The 27,318-nt window shown below is 42.8% G+C and overlaps 1 protein-coding gene across 1 annotated transcript in view; it reads left to right on the top strand.

Annotated features, from left to right (window-relative positions):
- Nucleotides 1-27,318, top strand: part of LOC109878137 (CAP-Gly domain-containing linker protein 4) — a 95,465-nt gene that overhangs the window by 10,947 nt on the left and 57,200 nt on the right. Inside the window, exons 2-9 of the mRNA XM_020470351.2 lie at nucleotides 967-1,119; nucleotides 8,667-8,806; nucleotides 9,776-9,869; nucleotides 10,462-10,623; nucleotides 11,346-11,464; nucleotides 18,213-18,455; nucleotides 19,314-19,449; nucleotides 19,744-19,875. Coding sequence (XP_020325940.1) covers nucleotides 981-1,119; nucleotides 8,667-8,806; nucleotides 9,776-9,869; nucleotides 10,462-10,623; nucleotides 11,346-11,464; nucleotides 18,213-18,455; nucleotides 19,314-19,449; nucleotides 19,744-19,875 — 1,165 coding nt within the window. The 5' untranslated portion in view covers nucleotides 967-980. The remainder of the gene's footprint in view (nucleotides 1-966; nucleotides 1,120-8,666; nucleotides 8,807-9,775; nucleotides 9,870-10,461; nucleotides 10,624-11,345; nucleotides 11,465-18,212; nucleotides 18,456-19,313; nucleotides 19,450-19,743; nucleotides 19,876-27,318) is intronic.

The following is a 27,318-nucleotide window of genomic DNA, read 5'->3' as shown; positions in this document are numbered from 1 at the left end:
TTCACAAGATGGATGTAATCATTGCGCACTAGGAATATGGGACCAAATACTACACGTTTGAATACTTTAATACACATATGGGAATTTGTCCCAATACTTTCAGTCGACTTAAATGAGGGGACTATTTCTAAATGGTTCACCCGATATGGATGAAGATAGCCTGCACTTTAATCTTGTTATCATTGTATCATTTCAAGTCCAAAGTGCTGGAGTACAGAGCCAAAACAAAACAACCAAAAATGTGTCCCTGTCCCAATACTTTTGGAGCTCACTGTATGTGCTGTTGGTTGGAGTCAGCACTATTAAATGGGTCTGCTCTACACCAGGGCTTACATATCCCTATTTTCCACTATTAATTCTGTTGAAACCGGAATTGTGGTATAATAGTACACAGTAGCTCTTTTTTTATTCTAGTCAGTTGGAAAGGACCCTGTAGTTATACAACCACATTTTCTAACATGGTTTTTAATCCAACACAAACAACCACAGAATGTGTAGTGGTTGAACGTTTCCACTAAGTATATATATTTTTAAGACCGGTGTGGCCCAAAATCCATGCAGTGGTGTTGGACTTGGACCAGGTAACCTTCTAAAACCATTTAGAATTCCTGTTAGAAAAGTAATTGTGCATATAAATGGATAGGCCATTCGTTTAGGAGAATCAGACCTTTTTATTTGCATGCCGTTGCCTGCCATCCATTTTCTCATTTATGTTCTGCTTTGATAGCAATGATGATGAAATGGTACTAGGCTAGATGGATTCTGATGGTAAGATCTGAGCTAGTGTCTGGGCTTTAGCTCAGGGGGCTATCCGTTTTTATCACAATCAGTCACAATGTAGCATGTAGGCCAATGGTGTAATGTACAGCACATGTGATAACTGCTGATGTAGCCTAAAACTTTTGATTGATTGGTAAATTATCATGACCCGTATTTATTACTCTGCTCTTGTCTGTGTGTCTATAGGCCCTGGGTGGGAGATGACCAAAGAGGATGTCCCGGTGCCAGAGTCTTCAGAGGGGGACACTGACCTGGGCCGTTACAGCGCGTTGTCCCACAGTGGTGTAGCGCGCCCCACCATCCACCAGGTGGCCTCGGCCCCCATGCCCACTGACTGCGGTAAGGAAACACAACATCACATGAAATTCAGATCTAAGTGTATTGAAAGATTAAAGTGCATTTGAAACATTTCATTAGGCCTACACGTAAAAAAATGTATGCACACACTCAAAGGCATACAAATGTCAGACACACACACACACACACACACAGAGTACATACATCCTTTGATTGTTAATATAATCCTTAAAACCACACTGAGTTGACAAATATGAATGGATCTATTAAAACAAGAACTATAAATCTGACATATACTGTATATCTGAAAAATGGCTGGAATCAGCTCGCTGTGGTGATTTCAATGGTGTGTATTATACTGCCATCCAGGTGACGTAAGTGGTACTACACCACCTCGTTTCATAAGTGTGCTTTGTACATTTTCATTGGCTCAGAGAGGCTCATGTGATGTCAACAGCTATAGACAAACTTCTGTGTGAGGTAGAGTGAACTGCAAGGTACCATTGAATGAGTCTCGACCGGGGCAATCGAAACTATGTATATTGTCTCTACGGCTCTCCAGACTTCTTAAAAGGCAAAATCAAAGAACATTTTCAATAAATATGCGTGTTTGTCTGATATGGACACAAGTTGGACCAAAATAAGCATCTGGGCCTTGTGAGTTGTATGGTGTACCATTTGTCCGTGTCCGACAATGAAATTCATGGTAATATTGTCTCCAAAAAATGTATATATTTAAATTTTACAATAACTCAACTTCATACAGTGGTTTCTCCTTTACAAGTTGCAGTGTACTACGTCACAGCTTGCATGGTGCCGCAGAATTCTATGGCACGTTATTTAAGTGTGAACCGCTGGTACCATTACCCCTGGTGAAAATACTTGAAGCCCTTGTTAGTGAACAGCTAAAAGCGGTTTTATTTACTATCGGGCTTTAGGAAGAAGCATAGCACAATTACAGCAGTCATGAAGGTTTTAAATGATATCACTGAACCCCTTGTCAAAAAACAGCACTGTCTCACTTTTTATTGATCTCTCTAAGGCTTTTGATACAGTTGATCATGCTATACTAAGGCAGAGATTGTCGAGTGTAGGTCTTTCAGAGCATGCAGTTGCATGGTTTGCTAACTATCTGTCTGATAGAACTCGGTGCACTCAATTTGATGGGCTTATGTCTGTTAAATTGTCTGTCTTTAATGGTGTGCCCCAAGGCTCTGTACTTGGTGCTCTCTTATTCACTATTTATATAAATTATTTAGACAAAAATGTCCAAAATGCGGCACTTCATTTTTATGCTGATGATACTGTTATTTACTGTTGTACCTCGTCTCTTGCAAAAGCCTTCCAGAACTTGCAAACCGCTTTTTATACTGTTCAAAATACTTTGTGCCAATTGAAGCTTATCCTCAATACTGACTGAACTAATGGTGTTTTCTAAAGCAAGAAATATACCTCTGAACCTTTCACCTATTACTACCTGTCAGGGCAAGGAGATTGAGGTTGTAACCTCATATAAATATCTTGGAATTTTAATTGATGACGGACTCTCTTTTAAATTGCATATTCAACAACTTACAAAAAAATGTAAGCTGAAATTGGGATTTTATTTTAGGAATAAGGCCTGTTTTTCTTTTGAAGCCAGAAGGAGGATAGTATCAGCTACATTTGTGCCTTTACTAGACTATGGGGATATTTTATATATGAATGCTTCCGCTCAGTGTTTGAGATCAATTGACACCCTTTACCATGGCACTTTGAGATTTATTTTAAACTGCAAAACCCTTACGCACAACTGCACTTTGTATCCCAGGGTTGGCTGGCCTTCTCTAGTCAGTCGTATGCTCAGGCACGGGTATACTTTTATTTACAAAGCCGTTTTGGGTTTACTACCTTTTTATTTGGGCATTTTTATTGTTCAGAAATGTGGTGGGTACTCTTCGTTCGCTGGACTTTATCCTGCTAACTGTTCCAAATGTCCGAACTGAATTTGGTAAAAGGGATTTTATGAACTCTGCGCCATTGTCTTGGAACGCCTTACAAAATACTTTTAAACTGGAAGAACTTGTCCCGATTGGTATTTTTAAATCACTGATGACTGATCTTGAGACTGATTCCCTGACCTGTCAATGTTTTTGATTTGCTGTTTTTGATTTTGTTATACTCTTGTGAATTCTATGGTTTGTACTAGATTACTTGTAGTTGTTCATGTTGTTTGTCTGTAATTTTTGTAATGACTTGGTGCTGCCTATCTTGGCCAGGATGCTCTTGAAAAAGAGATTTAAAATCTCAATGAGCCCTTTCTGGTAAATATAGGTTAAATAAAATAAATAAAATAATTAGTGCTAGTTTGACCACCAGAGGGCATCTTTGAGAAGCATTTGATAGCCTTCAATAATGGCTGTACTAGAGAATGCTGGCACGCGGGAAACTGGGGTTCAATTCCCCGACGGCGAGGAAGGAGTAGGCTGTCCTTAAAAATAAGATTTGTTCTTAACTGAGTCCATATATATGTTATTTCATTGTTATGATGTCTTCACTATTATTCTGCAATGTAAAAACAAAGGGAAAAAACCAGGAATGAGTAAGTGTGTCCAAACTTTTGACTATTACCTGCTTAATTAACGTGATCAATATTATGGTGTTTCTATTCCAAGAAAAATGAAAAACCCACTGGGTTTCCGTTTGGATAGAATGGAAAATATGGCACTCTACAGCGTGACGGTCGGGAGTACAGGGCTATTTTGCTAAAGAATCCCTGTGTCGTGTGGGCAGGGCACGCAGGAGACCGGGGTTCAATTCCCCAACAGGGAGGAAGGAGTAAGCTGTCCTTGTAAATAAGAATTTGTTCTTAACTGACTTGCCTAGTTAAATAAAGGTTACACTAAGAGCATAACATTTCTACACCCTAATTGTATAATTGTAGTCCAACCAATACGCAAATGTAGATTCAGTGAAAATAAAAATCTAATTGATTTATCAAGACCAGTCCCCATGCTTGTCTCAGACCAGCGCAAAATGGTGCTCAAATCCTATTGCTTCTAACTTCAATATGCTCTTTAATTAAATAAGCGCTACACCACTTTTAACAGCACATTCACTCAACACTAATGAGACTCATGTTATCTACGGTAGGCCTACAATATATCGATAAATCTGACGTGACTCTCCCCAATAATTATATATAGAGGATTGGAGGATATTTCTGTAATTCAGTATATATTTAAATTTTTATATATTATATATTATATATTATATATTTATATATTTATTCCCAAAGTAATTCTTTATGGATCCATAACTAAATAAACATCTGCATTTTGCAAGAGTATTTTTATCATTATTTTATTAATGAAAGCATAAAGATTTGTTATTTAGAATTATTTATGTTTCTAACGGGAGAAAAACCTACAGTCATCTCATGGGTCTCCCAGTCGAGGCCGGCACCGGTATTGAACCAGCATCTTTAGCAACACAGCTTGTACTGCTATGTAGTGTCTTGGACCGTTGCACTACTCAGGCACTGTACAGCATGACCGGTCGGAAGTGGCCTACACTACTACAGTAAGAGCAAAATAATAATAATAATAGTTTTAGTAAGTAATACTGAAGTTGTGCACAATTATCAGTTTCTATTTAGGTTTGTCGCCCAGTCATTGTCAGTTAGAGACACAGTAGGACTCAAAAGCATAATCAGTGCTCTAACTCCCCCTTGCGCAGATCTGGAGCAATGAAATGGTGACACAGGGTACAGTACTAAACCACAAAGTATCTCTAAGTCCCACGGCGCAAGCTCACAACTTTTAAAGGAGGAACCACTGTAGTATACGTAGTATTAGACAAATCAGCGTTGTAGTGGGTGTGGCCAACGACGCCATCTCCGACCCTTTAGAGGCCCTTCTCTTAGCCGCAGAGACAACTTTGCAGTTTAGAAGCCAATTCCCTACAATTCTACACATTTTGCCATGGGGCTGAGTGAAAATGTGCAGTTTAAAGCACATTTCCAGTAATTCTAAACATTTTGCCATGGCTTATGCCGTGTTCTTATGCTATCTGAGTGACTCAAACATTGTAACAAAATCAATGGAGGCCCCATGCCATGCCTTTTCTTTAATTTTAGATTCTCCCTGACTGTCTAGTTTTTATTTTGGTGATAGTTCTCAAAGATAATATTTTTTACAATACATACAATACTGTTCAAACGTTTGGGGTCACTTAGAAATGTCCTTGTTTTTGAAACAAAGCACAAAAACCTCAACCAAATGTATTGCCCCATTGGAAAATATAAATTGACTGTTTGAAAATAAATAAAAGACTAAATATTTATTTATTTTGGCGTAGAGCAGGTCAGCCACCACATGGAGACTCGTCGAGGCCTGGTGGTAGACGGAGTCTACATCACGAGGTGATGGCCCCCTCTGCTGGACGTGCCAGGTCTCGACCGGCTCTCCGGCCAGGACTAATTGAGGCTGATTGTGGTTGGTGGGTAATCAAGGGCTGATTGCTCACCAGCTGTACGAGTCCCATAAAGCTGCCAGAAGGGCAGCACACAAGGAGAGGGACTAGGCAAAGAAAGATGACTTCCGTGTAGTTGGAGACGGTGCCCGAGCTAAAAGGAGGGAGTTCAGTTTTTGTGCCTGACAGGATACAGCAAATCCCTGAGCCCAGAAGACGGTATCCCGGAGAGGGTCTCATGGGGTTGACCTATCCTTTTCTTATGATTTATTATTTAAATAGGCATCCTTGAAACCGAGCTAATCCTACTCTGTCCATGTCTGAACGGTGTAAACATCTTGACCAAACCCCCTGGTCTGCCACAATATATATATATATATATATATATATATATTATCAGTTGAAGTCGGAAGTTTACATTCACTTATGTTGGAGTCATTAAAACTCGTTTTTCAACCACTCCACAAATTTCTTGTTAACAAACTATAGATTTGGCAAGTCGGTTAGGACATCTACTTTGTGCATGACACAAGAAAAGTTTCCAAAAATTTTTTAAAGACAGAATATTTCACTTTTGCATTGCATCACAATTCCAGTGGCTCAGAAGTTTACACTAAGTTGACTGTGCCTTTGGGATAGGGGGCAGTATTTATCACGTCCGGATGAAGAGCGTGCCCAGAGTAAACTGCCTGCTACTCAGTTTCTAAACCTGTTTGAATGATGTGTGTGAGTATAACGGAACTCATATGGCAGGTGAAAACCTGAGAAAAATCCAACCAGGAAGTGGGAAATCGGAGGTTTGGAGGTTTGTAGTTTTTGTAAGTGATTACCTATCCAATATTCAGTGTAAATGGGGTCAGATTGCACTTCCTATGGCTTCCACTAGATGTCAACAGTCTTTAGAATGTTGTTTCAGGCTTCTACTATGAAAGGGGAGCGAATAAGAGCTGTTTGAACCAGGGGTCTGGCTTAAAGAGCGCAAGCTCCGTTCCCTTTAATTTCTAATGACAAAGTAATTGTCCGGTTGAAACATTATTGAAGATTTATGTTAAAAACATCCTAAAGATTGATTATATACATCGTTTGACATGTTTCTACGAAGTGTCATAGAAATGTTTTGACTTTTCGCCTGAACTAAGTGCCTGCACCTTGTGCATTTGGATTACTGGACTAAACGCGCAAACAAAAAGGAGGTATTTGGACATAAAGATGAACTTTATCGAACAAAACTAACATTTATTGTCTAACATGGAGACCTGGGAGTGCCATCATATGAATATCAAAGGTAAGTGATTAACTTTAACGCTACATCTGACCTTTGTGACACCTCTCCTTGGTTGGAAAATGGCTGTATGGTTTTCCAGTGGCTCAGAAGTTTACACTAAGTTGACTGTGCCTTTGGGATAGGGGGCAGTATTTATCACGTCCGGATGAAGAGCGTGCCCAGAGTAAACTGCCTGCTACTCAGTTTCTAAACCTGTTTGAATGATGTGTGTGAGTATAACGGAACTCATATGGCAGGTGAAAACCTGAGAAAAATCCAACCAGGAAGTGGGAAATCGGAGGTTTGGAGGTTTGTAGTTTTTGTAAGTGATTGCCTATCCAATATTCAGTGTAAATGGGGTCAGATTGCACTTCCTATGGCTTCCACTAGATGTCAACAGTCTTTAGAATGTTGTTTCAGGCTTCTACTATGAAAGGGGAGCGAATAAGAGCTGTTTGAACCAGGGGTCTGGCTTAAAGAGCGCAAGCTCCGTTCCCTTTAATTTCTAATGACAAAGTAATTGTCCGGTTGAAACATTATTGAAGATTTATGTTAAAAACATCCTAAAGATTGATTATATACATCGTTTGACATGTTTCTACGAAGTGTCATAGAAATGTTTTGACTTTTCGCCTGAACTAAGTGCCTGCACCTTGTGCATTTGGATTACTGGACTAAACGCGCAAACAAAAAGGAGGTATTTGGACATAAAGATGAACTTTATCGAACAAAACTAACATTTATTGTCTAACATGGAGACCTGGGAGTGCCATCATATGAATATCAAAGGTAAGTGATTAACTTTAACGCTACATCTGACCTTTGTGACACCTCTCCTTGGTTGGAAAATGGCTGTATGGTTTTCTGTGGCTAGGCGCTGACCTAACATAGTCGCAAAGTCTGCTTTCGCCGTAAAGTTTTGGAAACTTTAGAGTGTTTTCTATCCAAATCTACTAATTATATGCATATTCTAGCTTCTGGGCCTGAGTAGCAGGCAGTTTACTCTGGGCACCTTATTCATCCAAGCTACTCAATACTGCCCCCCGTTCCCAAAGAAGTTAACAGAAGCTCTTATTTAGAGCGACTTAGTCAGTGTTTTCAACTAAGGTTGATAAGACAACCACCTATCAAAGCCATTGCAATTAAAACCTTACTTGCTGCAGTCAGTGGTAGTAAGAAAAGACAAGTGCAAGTAAGTGATGGTGGCATCATGGCTCTTTTCTCATCCACCCAGGTTCTTCTGTGATTCAGATGTCACAGTTGGTTAGAGCATGGTGCTTGCAACTCCGGGGCTACATTCACCAGAGCACAATGTTGTGAGATGTTCAGATATAACTATATTGTGTAGTACAAAGCTGCCTGGCATTGTAGAATAATAGTAGTGGAATAAGGAATCTCATCTGCTCTATTCGTGTCATTTCATATTGCCTTGGTTGTAGGTTTCACTTATTGTATGCACACGTACAGTCTACTGAATACATGTATTAATTGCAAGCAGACCTGGGTTTAAATATTAATCAAAATCGTTAATATATATTTTTAGCATTTGTTGTACCCTGTCTTGAGTGGCAGATGGGCGGGGTTTGCATTTTTGTGACTTTTCTATTGCTTCCATTTTACCAGACATCCTCTATCAAGCCCAGATTAAATATTTGAAATTATTTTAATTACTATTTGAACCCAGGGTGTATTCATTAATGCACACAGTTGCGAACCATAACAAAACGGAGCATATCTCATTAGACAAGTTCAGGTTAGTCTCTCCCCGTTTCGGCCATTTGCTTTAATTTGGTTCCTAGTGAATACACCCCAGGTCTCATTGCAAGCGACAGGATGAAAAGTGTCTTTCTGTTTTTGCTCTCGTTCCCTCCAGAGTTCTCCTTCTTTGACCCCGAGGAGCCCCAGTGCAGGGAGGTGCTGTTTGAGTCCAGCACCACGGTACCGGAGCTGTTCGCCGTACTCAGGCAGTGGGTGCCCCAGGTCCAGAAGAATATCAGCCTGATCGGCAATGAGGTGACCCTTATTCCTCCATTACACCTAGTTTGTGTCCCAAATGTCACCGTCTTCCCTATTTAGTGCCCTCAGGGCTCTGGTCAGTAGTAGTGCACTATATCAAGGGCATAGGGTGACATTTGGGACATATACTTAATATCTCTCCAGGTTAGTTCATTAAGATAACCCATTTGTTCAACCTCCTGGGGTTGTAGACAAAGAGACATTGTCAATGACTACACTAATGCCTGATTCACACTATGGGGCTGACCCATAGTGTGCTGGCGTCAATATTTTCTTTTCCCATTGTCCATGCGTAACTAGGCCAAGCCAGTACGTCTCGTTTTGGCTTTGCTCGATTTGGGTCTATAATTTGAATCCGGCATCAGTCAGCCACACTCAGACATATTTTTTACACAAAAACGTTCATTTGTACGATAAAATAACTATTCAGTGTAGCTAATCACCTGTGGAAAACATTTGTATTGATTTAAATACTGCAACATACTATACAGTACAGTGAGCTCTTGAAATCAAACGTAATCTCTCTCTTCCCGTTGTCTTAGTGCTCAGTGTTTTGCCAGATTTCCCCCACCCCCCCCCATTTTTTAAATTACTTTCTATAGATAGTGTGGCAACTGGATAATTGACCCCCTGAGAAAGGGAACTACTCTGCCTCTGTCCTTAGGGAAATTTAGCATTCAGGCAGGTGGACATTTCTTTATGAATCCCAAAGCTTACAACTTGCTTTAGTGATAACATAGCACTGCAAAAAAAAAAAAGACCTCCTCGCAAATTACTTCCCACAACAAAAGTGATAGCCACCTTTGTTTGGGTTTCCAGCTTCTGAAGTTAGTATCGGTTCAGTGCTGTAAAATCCCTTGGTCTCAGACATTTCTAGGTTTTCATGGCTATTATTAGATCTGTGTTGCACATAGCTAACTGACTATTTAGACATAGCAGTGATGCTTATCGTTGCACCACTGTTAGATCCTAAAGAGAGGCTGTGGTGTGAATGACCGAGATGGCTTGACCGACATGAGCCTCCTGCACTACTGCTGCAAGGCGGGGGCACCCGGCATAGGTGAGTAGAGGGTAGTGTATATATGTGTGTGCATGCATGTGATTGAGTGTCTTGTCTGTCTGTCTGTCTCTCTCTCTGTCTCTCTGTCTATGAGAAATACTGTTTGAAAGGCTTAAAGTCTGCCCTGACATTGTGTACTGTAGTGTTCAGCCATTGACCGACTGTCCGTCTTGTTGTCCGTCCATCCGTCTGTCTGAAATATTGTTTGAAGGCTTAAAGTCTGCCCTGACATTGTGTACTGTAGTGTTCTGGCAGCCATTGACCATCTGTCTCTCGCTGTCTCTCTGTCTGTGAGAAATATTGATTGTAAGGCTTAAAGTCTGCCCTGACATTGTGTACTGTAGTGTTCTGGCAGCCTTTGACCATCTGTCTCTCTCTCTCGCTCTCTCTCTCTCTGTGAGAAATATTGTTTGAAGGCTTAAAGTCTGCCCTGACATTGTGTACTGTATTGTTCTGGCAGCCATTGACCGTCTGTCTCTCTCTCTCGCTGTCTCTCTGTCTGTGAGAAATATTGTTTGAAGGCTTAAAGTCTGCCCTGACATTGTGTACTGTAGTGTTCTGGCAGCCATTGACCGTCTGTCTGTCCCCTTAGGTGACGCAGACATGGCGGCCAGCTTCGCCCAGCAACTCCTGTCCCTGGGGGCAGAGCCTGGTCTGCGGTCGCGGTGGACCAACATGAGTGCCCTGCACTACGCCGCCTACTTCGATGTGCCCCAGCTCATCCGGGTGGTTCTGCACGCCTCCCAGCCCGGGGGTGAGGAAAGTGGAGATGGGGGAGAGAAGGGAGTAGGTGGGGGGATAGGGGATAAGAGAGGGGAGACACTTTGGGCTGGATAGATAAATTGTGGAACAGATAACTGGAGAGAATGCTACGAAGGGAAAGAAACTTTATTACCAACACTGTCATTTGATACTTTGTCCCCTGCAACCACACTCACATGATCTCAAAAAATGAGGATTCAAGCTTCCAGTTTTCAGAATAGTACACTCATACAGTATGTGCAAAGGGAGGACTTGTGTAAGGCAAATATGCAGAATAATCTGTAGGCAACAAAAACCGCACACCTGTTTAGGCAAGGTGCTAACTAGCGGAGTAGAACACATGAAAAAGAAAAGGAGAGCTGCACACTCTCGGAGCTCAGACGCAATCATTTTATAACCAATGTTTCAACAGACTGTGTCTGTCAAGGTATAATGACAAACACTGAGCTCCTAGAGTGTAAGACTCTTACATTATTTTTCAAATATACTGAATAAACAGACAAACAGTAAATAGACCACACTTACTGTTGTCTGTTCAAATAAAGAATAACTAAATACAATTTGCTGACTTTCAGCATGTCACACCTCTCTCTCTCCTTAAACTTTTTGTCTTCTTGTGATGATGAAGCATTGAGATATAAAGCACATTTCTGCAAAAGCATACAATGAAGTGTTATTTAATCTAATTTGATTGCATCTATGAACTTGTTTCAGAGGTAGACACCACCTGCAGTGACTTTGACTTCGGCACGGCCCTGCACATTGCCGCCTCCAACCTGTGCTCCTCTGCAGTCAAGTGTCTGCTAGAACTGGGAGCTAACCCCACCTTCAGGGTATGTTCTCCAAATTGCCCTTCCCCTTGGATAAACACTTAGGGCTGATTTCCCAGACACTTTCAACAGAGAACCTAAATCGCTCTGTGCTGTACATTTGCCTGGGAAATGTGGTGTCAATGGGTACCTTTTGCTTCCTGTAACATAATTCAACTCAGCTGGTAGCTACCTGGTACCACCTACCTAACTAGCTTAGAGGCTGTTCAGTTGTCTCTCCTCACATTTGACTAATGTAAAACACAACTCAAGACCACTTTACTACCATTTTACCATAAACACAGTGCTGGCTTGATTTATAGGAGTGGGTTTTATTTAAATACACACTCACACGCAAACACACATACTACACATGCCTTCTCATTCATATAGAAAGTCTGCATTTCTACGCATGGATGTTCTCCATTCCACTCATGTATAGTCATAGTAAATGAATATACACACCACACACAGTCACACATACCGTCACGCCTCCTTTCCACTCATTCCCCGCTCTCTCAAAATTATACCCCTCAGGAATGTGCAATCCTTGTGACACAAAGACCCCGTCGAGCAGATGTGTTTCTTCGCCACTGAAGATGTCACACATCCCTCCTATGCCCGACTCTCGCTTCTTCGCTTTACCCTCCCCAACTCTCTCATTCAGTTCTCTCCCGCAGGTTTTTCCTGCAAATTAACAGCACTAATTTATCTCCTAAACCAATTTTACACCCCCTCGGTGCGAGTGGAGAGGAACGCAACACCAGATTAATTTTCATTGTTGATATTATTTACCCCGGCTAAAAAGTGTCTCGAACAACCTGCGACTCCTGTTTAAGCGTTTAAGGCCCAGAGGGGGGACAAGTAAAGAGTCTCTGTGGCTCAGTCTTTAGCTATTGAGAAATGTTCCTTGGACATTTTGGTTGGTTCTCAGGTAGAGGTAACGGTGCGAGGGAATGTTCAAGGCAATATGTTTGCGGAAACATTTTGTCAAGGTCAAATGAAAACGATTGGTTGATTGCACTCTTTCAGATGCCCAGCCCATACCCCAATGACACTACTTGTATAGTATAAATAATAATAGACTTGTTCTATATAGCACTTTTCTATGTAGATTCTACTTGTGAAGTGCTACGTCATTTTGATCTGGCAGTTCTTCGGTGATGGCCTTCCACAGCTTTAGAAGGTAGGCAGTTCGAAAAGGTAGTATCTTGAGCGGAGGGAGCATATATGGAACAGCCACGCTGGGAGGTAGAAACATCTGACAAACAGGCCACAGAGTTCTTCATCGGGTACCGTGTCGTCTTCGATGTTCGCAGTCCCTCTTCTGTAGGTAGGCTGTATCGTCCACTACTGAAATGCAGCACCCACCTGGGTGATGCTTCGACGACTGAAAAGCATAAGTAAGACCATCACACCTCAGCAGTAATTTGGAAAAGCCCCCCTATGAGGCGAGCTTCTGCATCCCCTCACACCACAGTCCACTTCCCTCTAGGAACCGGGGCAGGTGGCCAAAAAACTGATGCTGTTAATCTGGTGTTGCATAATTCAAATCATATTAGCTAGCTATATTAGCTTGCCAAGCCAAAACAAAACAGACTTGCCATAATCAGTCCTGCAATTCCGTGGATCACAACCAGGTATTACAGTTCATCTCTCAACAAAAACAAAACAAAAAAAGTGAATAAAAAAAATGCAGTAGAAAACACTTTGATTGCAGAGATGTAGGCGGAGGATATACATTCTCACCCCCTCCCACTCTACTGTCCTGTCCCTATAAATCTTATTTGAAGAAAAGCTCCTGTGTTAGTCCTCCATACTGCCACCCCCTCTGTTTGATTCAGTAAGGCTTGTGACTCACCACAGCACATTGTTATTCAGCGAGATCTACGAGAGAGGTGATGGGAGTTCGTTGTGAAAGGCACAGGCTTGGCAATTTTGAAGTTCGTAATCATCTCTCCGAGCCCCGATCACAATCTGTCAATTAGAAAGATAGAGTTCATCAAGAAGTGTAGCTTCATGTGTATACTTCCAATAGCATACCCGAGGAGGATGACAATGATTGTTAACTGTACGTTGTAGTTCTGCCTATATTTGGGGGGCAGGGAGCGTGGAGCTTATCCTTCCTCTGTAGTGCACAAGTGCAGTGTAATACCTATTCTTGTTGTTATTTCTCAACAATGCAGTAATCAATATCAATTGTACAATAGCAGAACAAGCAGAACAAAAGCAAACGAGAAATAGAAATAAGAAGAACACAAGAAAGTAAGTAAGCTTTATACATTGTCAGTTCCATGGTCAGTGCCAATACCATATTAATAATGTGCAGGGATACTGGAGTGATAGAGGTAGAGGCATCAGGATGTATAACAGAGTAGCAGAAGCGTATGTCAGTGTGTGTTGCTGTGTGTAGGGTCAAGTATGAATTTGTGTGTGTGAGCAAATGAAGTGTTTGTGTGTGTTGGAGTGTCAGTGTTTGGGAGTGAGTGTGTAGAGTATGCATAGAGTGAGTGTTCATAGAGACAGTGCAAAAATATAAACAAACTAAAAGGGTCAATGCAGATAGTCCATGTAGCCATTTTGGTAGATATTTAGCTTATGGCTTGAGGTTAGAAGCTGTTCAGGATCCTGTTGGTGTCAGACTTGTTCCTCCAGTACCGCTTGCTCTGTGGAAGCAGAGAGAACAGACTATGGGTTCTGGGCCTTTCACACCGCCTGATATGGAGGTCCTGGATGGCGGGGAGCTCAGCTCCAGTAATGTACTGGGCTGTCCGCACCACCCTCTGTAAGCACCATGCAATTGAGGGCAGTACAGTTGCTATATCAAGCAGTGATGCAGCCAGTGAAGATACTCTCAATGGTGCAGCTGTAGAACTTTTTAAGGATTTGAGGGCCCATGGCAAATCTTTTCAACCTCTTGAGGGGGAAGAGGCACTGTCGCGTCTTCTTTACGACTGATTGCGTGTGTGTGGACCATTTTAAGTCCTTAGTGATTTGGACACAGGAACTTGAAGGTCTCAACCCGCTCCATTGCAGATCCGTCGATGAAGATGATCGTGAATATGCCTGCCAGCTGTTCTGCACATGCTCTGAGAATGAGCCCTGCTATACTTTCCAGCCCTGCTGCCTTACGCCTGTTAACCTCATTAAAAACCTTACTCACATCGACCTCGCAGAGCTAGATCACCCAGTCCCCTGGCCAGCCGTTGCCCTTGTGCACGGCTCAAGAGTTTTGCATTTTTTTAAAGCATGCATTGAGTTCATCTGGTAGTAAGGCATCATTGGACAGATTACGGCTGGGTCTTCCTTTCTAATCTGTAATGCACTGTAGCCCCTGCCACATGCGTCAGGCGTCAAAGCCTGTGTAATAGGATTCAACCTTGTTCCTAGATTGTCCTTTTGCTTTTTTGATGGCTCTGCAGAGGGCGTAGCAGGACTTCTCATACTTGTTTGTGTCCTCTGCCGTAGCCTCTGTGTTTGCTGCACTAGCCCTGCGTGCTGTAGCCTAACCTTTATTTTAGCGCCAACCTCTGTGTTAATCTGGGGCTTTTGATTGGGGGAACAGGTTTTTGTGCATCACATTTACCATTTGGCCTCAGTTGAAGCAGTACACTAAACAGGTATTAGTTTGGAATACCAATGTCTTCAATGTGCTTTGAATTTCCCCTCTCATCTTAGACAAAGTGCTTTCTCATATAGGCTCACTCTGAGGCTTTTTGTCTCTGTAGCACTGCAAAGTGTATGCTGAGGGCTTTGCTTCAGCGGCTCCCTGATTTAACTCTGACATTTACTTTGAATAGAGACTTGCACCAGGTGAAATTGACAATGCGCCCTCATCCAGTGTTGTCCATATTTGCATTCAAATGGATTTGCCTCTATCATTTTGCCCCTTCTGCATCATTGGATATGTTTTATTTCATCGCATGAGGGCAGCAGAGTGCTGGCGTATCTGTGAATCGATTCTGCTCCTTACACAACTAGAGTTTCGAGGAGAAAACTGATGTTTGATTTGGCACAGTGTACTGGCTATACATTTCAACCTCTCTCGAAAACAAGACTTGGTCTCCAAGGAGTACAAAGATCCAAGACTATGACAGTGCTAAAGGGCATAAATATTAATCGCCAGCTTAATACGTAAGCATGAAAGGGAAGCAGGGCAAAAATACATTGCTGCCTTTCTTTATTCCTAATTGACCTAGCTGTTACTAAGTCTATGAGCTGTCAAGAAACGTACTGTTGATATAAGTTGAACATTTTGTCTGCTCCTTTTTCTCTTGCATTTTTTGAAGGAGAATGCATTGTACTTTTATTCAGACAACAAGGAAAGGGTTAAGGTGAAGGAGCAGGTAAAGACATAGGACAGGATGCGATGCAGATTTTACAAAGTGTAGATACTTTTGTACCGGTTTCCTCCAGCATCTTCACAAGGTCCTTTTGCTGTTGTTCTGGGATTGATTTAAACTTTTCGCACCAAAGTACGTTCATCTCTAGGAGACAGAGCGCGTCTCCTTCCTAAGCGGTATGACTGCTGCGTGGTCCCATGGTGTTTATACTTGCATACTATTGTTTGTACAGATGAACGTGATACCTTCAGGTGTTTGGAAATTGCTCCCAGGGTTGATCCAGACTTGTGGAGGTCAAATTTATTTCTGAGGTTTTTGCTGATTTCTTTTGATATTTCCCATGATTTCAAGCAAAGAGGCACTGAGTTTGAAGGTAGGCCTTGAAATACATCCACAGATACACCTCCAATTCATGCACAAAGTAGATGTCCTAACCGACTTACCAAAACTATAGTTTAACATGAAATTTGTGGAGTGGTTGAAAAACAAGTTTTAATGACTCCAACCTAAGTGTCTGTAAACTTCCGACTTCAACTGTATCTAACGATGGAAAGCAACATGGTTGCTACTGTGTACGTGTTTATCTCTCTGAGCTATTTAGTGCAGACTAGCATTAGCTAGCCTGCTTTCGACTGAAACTGGTCCAGGTCAGTTGTTAGCACTAGCACAGGAACCATATCAGTCAGTGGCCGAAATTGCTATCTTGCTTCATTGCCGAGCTACTCACCGTTACGAGAAAAACCTGTCCAAATGTATGTCCTGGCTCTGTTGGCTGCCTACTAGCTCCTCTTTCACATTTTAATAAACGTTCAAGACGTGGTTTGATTTACCTGCCCAACTTGCTATCTTGCTGCTATCTTCCACCGCAAGCCACCTACCCTTACAACCCCTTGGCAAACTACTGCCCATGTCACAAAGAATCCCTTCTCCCAATTAGAGAAGCTGACCGTTTCGCCCTGATCGCCGCCCATGGCAACAGTTGCTGTCGGAAACGGATGCCAAGAGATAAACAAACTATTTGTTTTGGTTGTTAGTCTTGTAACCAGACATGACATGTTAGGGAGCCACCCTCCAGGTGGTATGAACATAACTTTAATGAAGGCTAACTTTGCAAAGTTCCGTATTTGGTTGTGATTATACGTGAGCTTTATCTTCTCCGCGTCCCCTCTGAGCACTAAATGGAAAATATCTCAACACGCTAATTGATCCGTTGATTCTCCTTAACACCTGTCTGCAGTTAAAAGCGGCTACTGTAGGTAACTAGGTGCCCAGCTGGAAATGTAAAAGAGAAAATTACGGAAGAGCTACACTGGCAAGGTCAAGGTTTTCCTAGGAATGAAAGTATGGAACTGAATTAAAGGTGTGAAGAAAATGACTACCTGCCACACACCCATTGCCACTGCCATTTAAATTCATTCCTGGTCACCTGAAGGGCTGTTTTTAACACATCATAACTAGCATTGCGTTAACACCCATGGCCTGACTTTAAACACATTCCAGCTCACACATACAGTGCCTTCGGGAAGTATTCACACCCATGACTTTTTCCACGTTTTGTTGTTTCAAAGTGGGATTGAAATGAATGTAATTAGCTTTATTTGTCAACGATCTACACAAAATACTCAGTCAGTGGAGGAAAAAAATATAACTAAGTATATTTTACATGTTAGAATCACCTTTGGCAGCGAAATGTTGAAAAGGTCAAGGGGTGTGAATACTTTCTGAAGGCACACACACACACTCTTCTATCTCCAAAGACCTTAATGCACTAAGGATATGCTTTTGTACAACAACATGATAAATTACTTACATAACATTCATATCATATCGACAGACATTACACATATACGTCAATCAGCAGCGTGTCCATTAGCACAGTGTGAAAGGCAGGCTCTTGCAGAGAGCTCCTTTGACAATTCATAAAGAACCACACGCCCCTCCAGAGGGGTGGGTGAGTGAGGTCCCAATTACTTCAGCAGCACCAATTCAAACGCCCTCCCTCGTCTATTACACCTCTGAAGCTATCTCTCCTCTGACACCTCAGTGCTCTGACTGGCTCTCTGACAGTTATGAGGATCTCTGAGGCTTAGCCATTTCACTGAACCCCCAGGGTGTGTGCCTGCGTCAATGTACTGCACATGAAACACTGATAGTTTGTATTTTCGTTGATAATGGTGGTAATCACGTCCAAACTTGAGCTTTCCAGACCTAAGTAGAACCACCAGTCTCATGAAGTGACATTGTTGTTAACTTTTTTGGATTTTTGCTCTATTACTACAGACAGCTGCTATTTTATAAATCAGCTGGGGATAAATCAGTCTACTTCAGTGTTGACTCTCTTCTATTCTTTTTTATTCTCTCCCTGTCTTTCTCCCTCTCTCTGTGCCCTCGTTTATTTTCCTTTTCTTGCCCCATCTCTCTTCCCCCAGAACGAGAGGGGCCAGTGCCCGGCCGACGTGGTATCGGAGCCCTTGGACATGCTCTTGGAGATGGCGGACGCCGCCGCCCTGGCCAAGGAGCTGCGCAGCCTGCTGAGAGAGGCCCTTCCCCGGCCCTGCGCCCCCCTGACCCTCCCTGCCCAAGATCCATCAGGCCTCTCCGACAAGGCTCGGCTCCAGCTCATCACCATGGGCATCCAGCTGGGCGACCGCGTGGTCATCGCCGGTCAGAAGGTAAGCGGCCAGTTCCATAGCCATCAATTAAGGGTCTCAAATCCACAGACTGTCATTGGTTGATTGTCCATAACTGGTAGAGAAAAAAGGAGCCGTCTGCTTATTTGAGTGAATGATTAACAGCTCATCTACCAAGACAATTACTGATTGTAACTCTTAACAATATAGCACTCTGTGAAAGATCATGACACTCTAGCCCCAGGAAAATGTCTATGACAACACCATCTTTGGCGGTCAAGTATGTTTTTCTTCTTCTTAAGACAAGGGAAGGAAAAGAAAGGGATGAAAAATAATAGAAAAAGGTGAAACGGTGAATTTAAGGACTTGTAATCTGTGTTGTGTTCCTGCCTGAAGACACCCTCACTCCGACACGCACACACTCCAAACAGATTCTGAGTGCGCGCGTGTGCACACAGACAGACAGACAGACAGTGCCCCCTCAAAGAATAAGCTATTAATGAATTCCCGCGCCACACTGAGAGCGAGAACGCCGGGAGTTGAGTTCACACAGATTGGCTAATCATAACCCTATTTTCTCCCTGCCGCTCTGGCGAGCCAGGCACTTTGATCTCTATTTTCTTTTAATTCATTTTTGTCCCTTCTCCTCTACACGTTTATAGTTTTGGACGCATCAAAACACGCTTGAGTTGCCGCGGGTTCTTGATAGGGGGGCCCGCCCTTACCTAAATGCGCAGCCGTGCTCTCCCAAGGATGGACAGATAGAGGATGAAACAACCATATTGAGAGAGTCCCCCCCCATCCTATTTTTTTACTGACTGTTTATCTTTTGGAGTAGGGCCCTGTTTGTTGGCTCTATAGCTGTTTAATGTGTGTGTGCATCTGTGTGTGTGTATTCAGGTGGGCACTCTACAGTTCTGCGGAAGCACCGAGTTCGCCGGCGGTCTTTGGGCCGGCGTGGAGCTTGACCAAGCGGAGGGGAAGAATGACGGATCCGTCGCTGGAGTTCAGTACTTTTCCTGCCGCCTCAAACACGGTATGTCCGCTACAACCCCGACTGACAGTTCTCCCTAAGCATTAATCAATCCAATCGCTGCGTATCACCATAGACTCAGTCGATATCCTCCATCCGAAGCTATTATGACCTATCGAGTTGGTTGCTCAATGGCGTCTCACTATGGCAAGAGCTATTCTCCTCATGTGAGTTGTGAGTGAACATCTCAAATGGCTGCCCCGATCTGGTGTTTGGCCCATTTTGACCTCTTGCTCTCTTCATTGCTTTTAGCAATCTCTTTTTCTCTATCTCTTCTCACATTCTTCCCCCTGACAGGGATCTTTGCACCCCTGTCCAAGATCAGCAAACCCTCAGAGCGATGCAAAGCCAGCACCCAGAGAAGTGCCACCCCCATACGGCCCTCTCAGCGCATCAACCTGTCGCGCGTCACCTCCAAGATCAACACAGGTAATAGTTTCTCTGACAGGGACTTTTTTTTTTTCTCTGACAGGGATATTTGTACCATGTCAGTGGATGGATGGATAGGCTACAGGGTAAAGGATAGTTTGGCCTATAGTCCCTCGGGCCACAAAGACAAATGGACCTACCTGTGATGGAAAGCTCCAATCGTTATGAAAGCATAGAGAAACTCCTGAGCCTGAAGGGCTGAGAGGTTGAGTTAGGGAGGTAGGGAGCGGAGTCGGACAGGTGGGAGAAGATGGAGAATGGCATAAAGGGAGGAGAGCCAATTTCCACTTCACCGTTTATCTCATTACACCCCCTCCAGGATGTGTTTTCTGGGGACCCATAGACATTAATGCATTTTTAGAGGCAACACATCACAGAAACACACACCTCGCCACCTCACCCTCCTTAATGATATTAGTTTTCGATGCAATGTCTCAACCCCCTTCCACCTTAATATGCTTCCACTGGCTGAGACATAACTCTGAAATTAATCCACTCTGGGCGGGGGGGGGGGGGGGGGGGTGTACTCTATAACACAAAGCCATGATTCAGACTGTAATGGTCATGTAAACCATAGCTTCTCCACCTCCCTGCTGCTCGGGGGTGGCTAGAATAGGGGCCAATGATGAAGTCACAAACCCCATGAAAAGCGAGGACCTATCTCTGCTAACCAGATTTCCGCGAATGCCCGACGGAAAGGCGCAATGCCACCTCTGATGTTTGTGACTCTTTCCCCCACCTCACCTGGGAATGAGTAGGTTTATCTGTCTGGCGAGTTCTCCGGGGCAAAAGTCAAGTTCTCTCCCAAGCCTTGATTGGATTGTCTTGTTGTGGTGGCCTGCCTTTTTCGCTGCTTAATACATGCTTACGGAGAGCTGCCCACGGTGATGAGGCTTCTTCAGAGGAAAGATCTGGTGCTCATCCTCTGGTGCTATTGCTTCTCACCATCTCTGCTAGCTTGTTGTTGTTGATAATAACCATCTTGACTAGGTCTGTGGCAGTCATGAAATTTTGTCAGACTGTTATTGTCATGCAACAGTCTGCCAGTCTCACGGTAATTGACCGTTAATTAACATACACACGTTTAGCATCTCCAGGCCTCGACGCATACAAGCCGTTGGAACATCTACATTTAAAAAAGTCTAATAGATAAATTGAATATACTGTACACCATCACAATAAATCCATTATTTATTTTAGGCAAGTATAAAGAAACGGTTTGATAAGAAGAACATTTATTTCAGAAGAACAGAATGAGTACCATAGCCTGTAGCCTGTAGGCTTGTTCATTAAGCAGACAAGAGATTTTTTATTTCACCTTTATTTAACCAGGTACAACTGCTACCTGGCCAAGATCAAGCAAAGCAGTTCGACACAAACAACACAGAGTTACACAAGGGATAAATAAAAGTCAATAACACAATAGAAAAATCTATATGCAGTGTGTGCAAATGTAGTAAGATTAGGGAGGTAAGGCAATAAAATAGGCCATAGTGGCGAAATAATTACAATGTAGCAATTAACACTGGAGTATAGATGTGCAGAAGATGAATGTGCAAGTTGAGATACTGGGGTGAAAGGAGCAAAAAATAAATAACAATATGGGGATGAGGTAGTTGGGTGGGCTATTTACAGATGGGCTGTGTACAGGTGCAATGATCGGTAAGCTGCTCTGACAGCTGGTGCTTAAAGTTAGTGAGGGAGATATGACTCCAGCTTCAGTGATATTTGCAATTCGTTCCAGTCATTGGCAGCAGAGAACTGGAAGGAAATGTGGCCAAAGGAGGAGTTGGCTTTGGGGATAACCAGTGAAATATACCTGCTGGAGTGCGTGCTATGGGTGGGTGCTGCTATGGTGACCAGTGAGCTAAGATAAGGCGGGGCTTTACCTAGCAAAGACTTATAGATGACCTGTAGCCAGTGGGTTTGGCGATGAATATGTATCGAGGGCCAGCCAACGAGAGCATACAGGTCGCAGTGGTAAGTTGTATATGGGACTTTGGTGACAAAACGGATGGCACTGTGATAGACTACATCCAATTTGCTGAGTAGAGTGTTGGAGGCTATTTTGTAAATGACATCGCCGAAGTCAAGGATCGGTAGGATAATCAGTTTTACGTGGGTATGTGAGTAAGCCGATGTGAGAAAGATCTTTAGACAGGTCAACATACACAAGGCCGCAGGCCCAGATGGATTACCAGGACGTGTACTGCGAGCATGCGCTGACCAACTAGCAAGTGTCTTCACTGACATTTTCAACATCTTCCTGTCCGAGTCTGTAATACCAACGTGTTTTAAGCAGACCACCATAGTGCCTGTGCCCAAGAACACTAAGGTAACCTGCCTAAATGACGACCGACCCGTAGCACTCATGTCTATAGCCTTGAAGTGCTTTGAAAGAAACCCTAGACCACACTCCAATTTGCATAACGCCCCAACAGATCCACAGATGATGCCGTCTCTATTGCACTCCACACTGCCCTTTCCCACCTGGACAAAAGGAACACCTATGTGAGAATGCTATTCATTGACTAGAGCTCAGTGTTCAACACCATAGTGCCCTCAAAGCTCATCAATAAGCTTAACGACCCTGGGACTAAACACCTCCCTCTGCAAATGGATCCTGGACTTCCTTTCGGGCCGCCCCCAAGGTGGTAAGGGTAGGCAACAACACATCTGCCACTCTGATCCTCAAAACTGTGGCCCCTCAGGGGTGTGTGCTTAGTCCCCTCCTGTACTCCTTGTTCACCCACGACTCTATGGCCAAGCATGACTCCAAAACCATTATTACGTTTGCTAATTACACAAAAGTGGTACGCCTGATCACAGACAACGATGAGACGGCCTACAGTGGCTTGCGAAAGTGTTCACCCCCCTTGGCATTTTTCCTATTTTGTTGCCTTACAACCTGGACTTAAAACAGGACTTTTGGGTGGTTTGTATCATTTGATTTACACAACATGCCTACCACTTTGAAGTTGCAAAATATTTTTTGCAACAAGAAATAAGACAAAAAAACAGAACTTGAGCGTGCATAACTATTCACCCCCCTGAAATCAATACTTTGTAGAGCCACCTTTTGCAGCAATTACAGCTGCAAGTCTCTTGGGGGTATGTCTATATAAGCTTGGCACATCTAGCCACTGGGATTTTTGCCCATTCTTCAAGGATAAACTGCTCCAGCTCCTTCAAGTTGGATGGGTTCCGCTGGTGTACAGCAATCTTTAAGTCATACCACAGATTCTCAATTGGATTGAGGTCTGGGCTTTGAATAGGCCATTCCAAGACATTTAAATGTTTCCCCTTAAACCACTCAATTGTTGCTTTAGCAGTATGCTTAGGGTCATTGTCCTGCTGTAAGGTGAACCTCCGTCCTAGTCTCAAATCTCTGGGAGACTTTAACAGGTTTCCCTCAAGAATTTCCCTGTATTTAGCGCCATCGATCATTCCTTTAATTCTGACCAGTTTCCCAGTCCCTGCGATTGATTAACATCCCCACAGGATGGCCTTGTTGGCCAAAAAGCTACATTTTAGTCTCATCTGACCAGAGTACCTTCTTCCATATGTGTGGTGAGTCTCCCACATGCCTAAATGTGTTTGCTTATTTTTCTTTAATCAATGGCCTAGCTCTGTGGAGTGTACGGCTTAAAGTGGTCCTATCGACAGATAGTCCAATCTCCGCTGTGGAGCTTTGCAGCTCCTTCAGGGTTGTCTTTGTTGCCTCTCTGATTAATGCCCTCATTGCCTGGTCCATGAGTTTTGGTGGGTGGCCCTATCTTGGCAGTTTTGTTGTTGTGCCATATTCTTTCCATTTTTTTATATTGGATTTAATGTGCTCTGTGGGATATTCAAAGTTTCTGATATTTTTTTATAACCCAACCCTGACCTGTACTTCTCCACAACTTTGTCCCTGACCTGTTTGGAGAGCTCCTTGGTCATCATGGTGCCGCTTGCATGGTGGTGCCCCTTGCTTAGTGGTGTTGCAGACTCTGGGGCCTTTTGGAACTGGTTTATATATACTCAGATCATGTGACACTTAGATTGCACACAGGTGGACGTTATTTAACTAATTATGTGACTTCTGAAGGTAATTGGTTGCACCAGATCTTATTTAGGGGCTTCATAGCAAAGGGGGTGAATATACATGCACCACTTTTCCGTTTTGTAATTTTTTTAAATAAGTAATTGTTTTCACGTATATTACATGATATCCATATAATAATCCATTTAAATTACAGGTTGTAAATGCAACAAAATAGGAAAACACCAAAGTGGGTCAATACTTTTGCAAGGCACTGTATAGGGAGGAGGTTAGAGGCCTGGCAGTGTGGCGCCAGGAAATTAACTTCTCCCTCAATGTGTGTAAGACAAAGGAGCTGATCGTGAACTATAGGAAAAGGAGGGTATCGATTGGGCTGAAGTGGAGCTGGTCGATAGTTTCAAGTTCCTTCGTGTTCACATCACCAACTAACTATCATGGTCCAAACACAAGATAGTTGCGAAGAGGGCACGACAACACATATTCCCCCTCAGGAGACTGAAAAGATTTGGCATGGTTCTCCAGATCCTCAAAAAGTTCTACAGCTGCACCACCGAGAGCATTCTGACCGGTTGCATCACCACCTGGTATGGCACATGCTTGGCATCTGACCTTAAGGTGCTACAGAAGGTAGTGCACACGGCCAGTACCTCACTGGGACAAAGCTAACTGACATCCAGGACCTACAGTTGAAGTCGGAGGATGACGTACACCTGAGCCAAATACATTTACATCTTGTCTAGGGTTTTTTATATATCTATGGGTTTTGTAAGTCTAGGGATATGTATGTCTATGGTGGCCTGAATTGGTTCCCAATCAGAGGCAGCTGTTTACCTTTGTCTCTGATTGGGGACCATATTTAGGTAGCCATCTACCATAGGGTATTTGTGGGTTCTTATTCTATGTTTAGTTGCCTGTCTGCACTGTCGTTGCCTGTCTGTGTTAGCTTCACGTTAGTTCAGTGTAATAAATTAAAAATGTACGCTTACCACGCTGCACCTTGGTCGCTTCCATACAACGACCGTGACAATTTCACAATTTCTGACATTTAATCCTAGTAAAAAAAAACTGTATTATGTCAGTTAGGATCACCACTTTATTTTAAGAATGTGAAATGTCAGAATAATAGTAGAGAGAATGATTTCTTTCAGCTTTTATTTCTTTCATCACATTCCCAGTGGGTCAGAAGTTTACATACACTCATTTAGTATTTGGTAGCATTGCCTTTAAATTGTATAACTTGTGTCAAATGTTTTGGGTATCCTTCCACAAGCTTCCCACAATAAGTTGGGTGAATTTTGGCCTATTCCTCCTGACAGAGCTGGTGTAACTGAGTCAGGTTTGTAGGCCTCCTTGCTCGCACACGCTTTTTCAGTTCTGCCCACAAATTTTCTATTGGATTGTGGTCAGGGCTTTGTGATGGCCACTCCAACACCTTGACTTTGTTGTCCTTACGCCATTTTGCCACAAAATGCCTTTCAGGTTATGTCGATATAGGTCTCGTTTTACTGTGGATGTAGATACTTTTGTACCTGTTTCCTCCAGCATCTTCACAAGGTCCTTTGCTGCTGTTCTGGGACTGCACTTCTCGCACCAAAGTATGTTCGTCTCTAGGAGACCGAACTCGTCTCCTTCCTGAGCGGTATGACGGCTGCATGGTCCCATGGTGTTTATACTTGCGTACTATTATTTCTACAGATGAACGTGGTACCTTCAGGCATTTGGAAATTATGCCCAAGGTTGAACTAGACTTGTGGAGGCCTACAAAAAAAATTCTGAGGTCTTGGCTGGTTTTCTTTTGATTTTCCCATGATGTCAAGCAAAGAGGCACTGAGTTTGAAGGTAGGCCTTGAAATACATCCACAAGTACACCTCCAATTGACTCAAATGATGTCAATTAGCCTATGAGAAGCTTCTAAAGCCATGACTTTTTGAATTTTCCAAGCTGTTTATAGGCACTGTCAACTTAGTGTATGTAAACCTGTGACACACTGGAATTGTGATACCGTGAATTGTAAGTGAAATAATATGTCTGTAAACAATTTTTGGTACAATGACTTGTGTCATGCACAAAGCAGATGTCGTAACCGACATGCCAAAACTGTAGTTTGTTAACAAAAATTTGTGGAGTGTTTGAAAAACGAGTTTTAATGACTCCAACCTAAGTGTATGTAAACTTCTGACTTCAACTGTGTATATACTAGACGATGTCAGAGAAAGGCCCAAAATATTGGGAACATTTTATTTTTACACTGCTGCTACTCGCTTTTTTCAAAATCTATGCATAGTCACTTTAGAAATTACCTAGACTAATCTGTACCCACACACATTGACTATATTGTTTTCACCTTAGTTTATTTAGTAAATATTTTCTTGAACTGCATTGCTTGTTAAGGGCTTGTAAGTTAGCATTTCACGGTAAGGTCTACTACACCTGTTGTATTCGGTGCATGTGACCTTTAAAATGCGATTTTATTTTATTTTTTAAAGCTCTGGTTAAATATCAAGCTTTGAAGTAATTTTGAGTACTCGGTTACTCATGTTCATCCCTACAAGGTACCTGTTAAATACGTGTAGTTTCCCTGCAGTTTTCTCCCCCTTCACTTTGGATTAAAAAGAAAGACTAGCATCACGTTGAAAGGCTCTGGACTTTCTTGTAATGAGTATCTATTCAGACATTAGTCAACCACTCAGCTTCACCATTCAACCATTTAGCATCAGACACCTAAAGGCTGAACTATGAGAAGATGACCATTGTGGTGAAATAATTTACTTGTATTGGATAACAATGAATGGCCGCTTCCACTGTCCTTGGGAGTCGGGTCCGGTTTTGATTGGGGCTCTTGCGTGGGAGTGACCTCTCATTCGCACGATGTTGGAATCTCTCTGAGGGCCTTGGTGACCAGTGCTGCTTTTCAATATGTCTATTTTTGTTCTCCCACGCTCTCTATAGTCCCCTTCACTGCAATGTCACGCTGTCTTTCGTTACATTTGTATCACCAGCTCTCTTTCTCTCTCTTTTGCTTATTTTTCTGTGAGTTTCACTCTTTCTTTCTCCTCATCTTGTTGGCAACCTTCCCGCTTTTCCTATGTTTTTCTTATTTTTGTCTCCGTTTCACTATACTGTCCCCGTCAACTTTTCCTTCTCATTTTTCTTGTTTTGTTTCCTTTTCGCACTCTTGTCCCTGTCAAATTCTCATGTTCTCATTTTCTCTGTCAGATTTGGTCCCTTTATTTATTTGTCTACGTGTGGGGAAAAGGTTCTCCATCCACCCCAAAATCACCTGATAAACCGAAAAAACTGCCCAGTTCCTGAACAGGGCACAGATGACACCCCTGAGGCCAAGACAGGTACTATAGTCAAATTGGAATGGCCTGTCTTGCAATGTGTTTGGGAAGTATGA

This window comes from Oncorhynchus kisutch, linkage group LG14 (genome assembly GCF_002021735.2).
Source record: "Oncorhynchus kisutch isolate 150728-3 linkage group LG14, Okis_V2, whole genome shotgun sequence".
Lineage (NCBI taxonomy): Eukaryota > Metazoa > Chordata > Actinopteri > Salmoniformes > Salmonidae > Oncorhynchus > Oncorhynchus kisutch.
The sequence above is the reverse complement of the archived record's forward strand: the minus strand, read 5'-3'. Positions and strand labels throughout refer to the sequence as shown.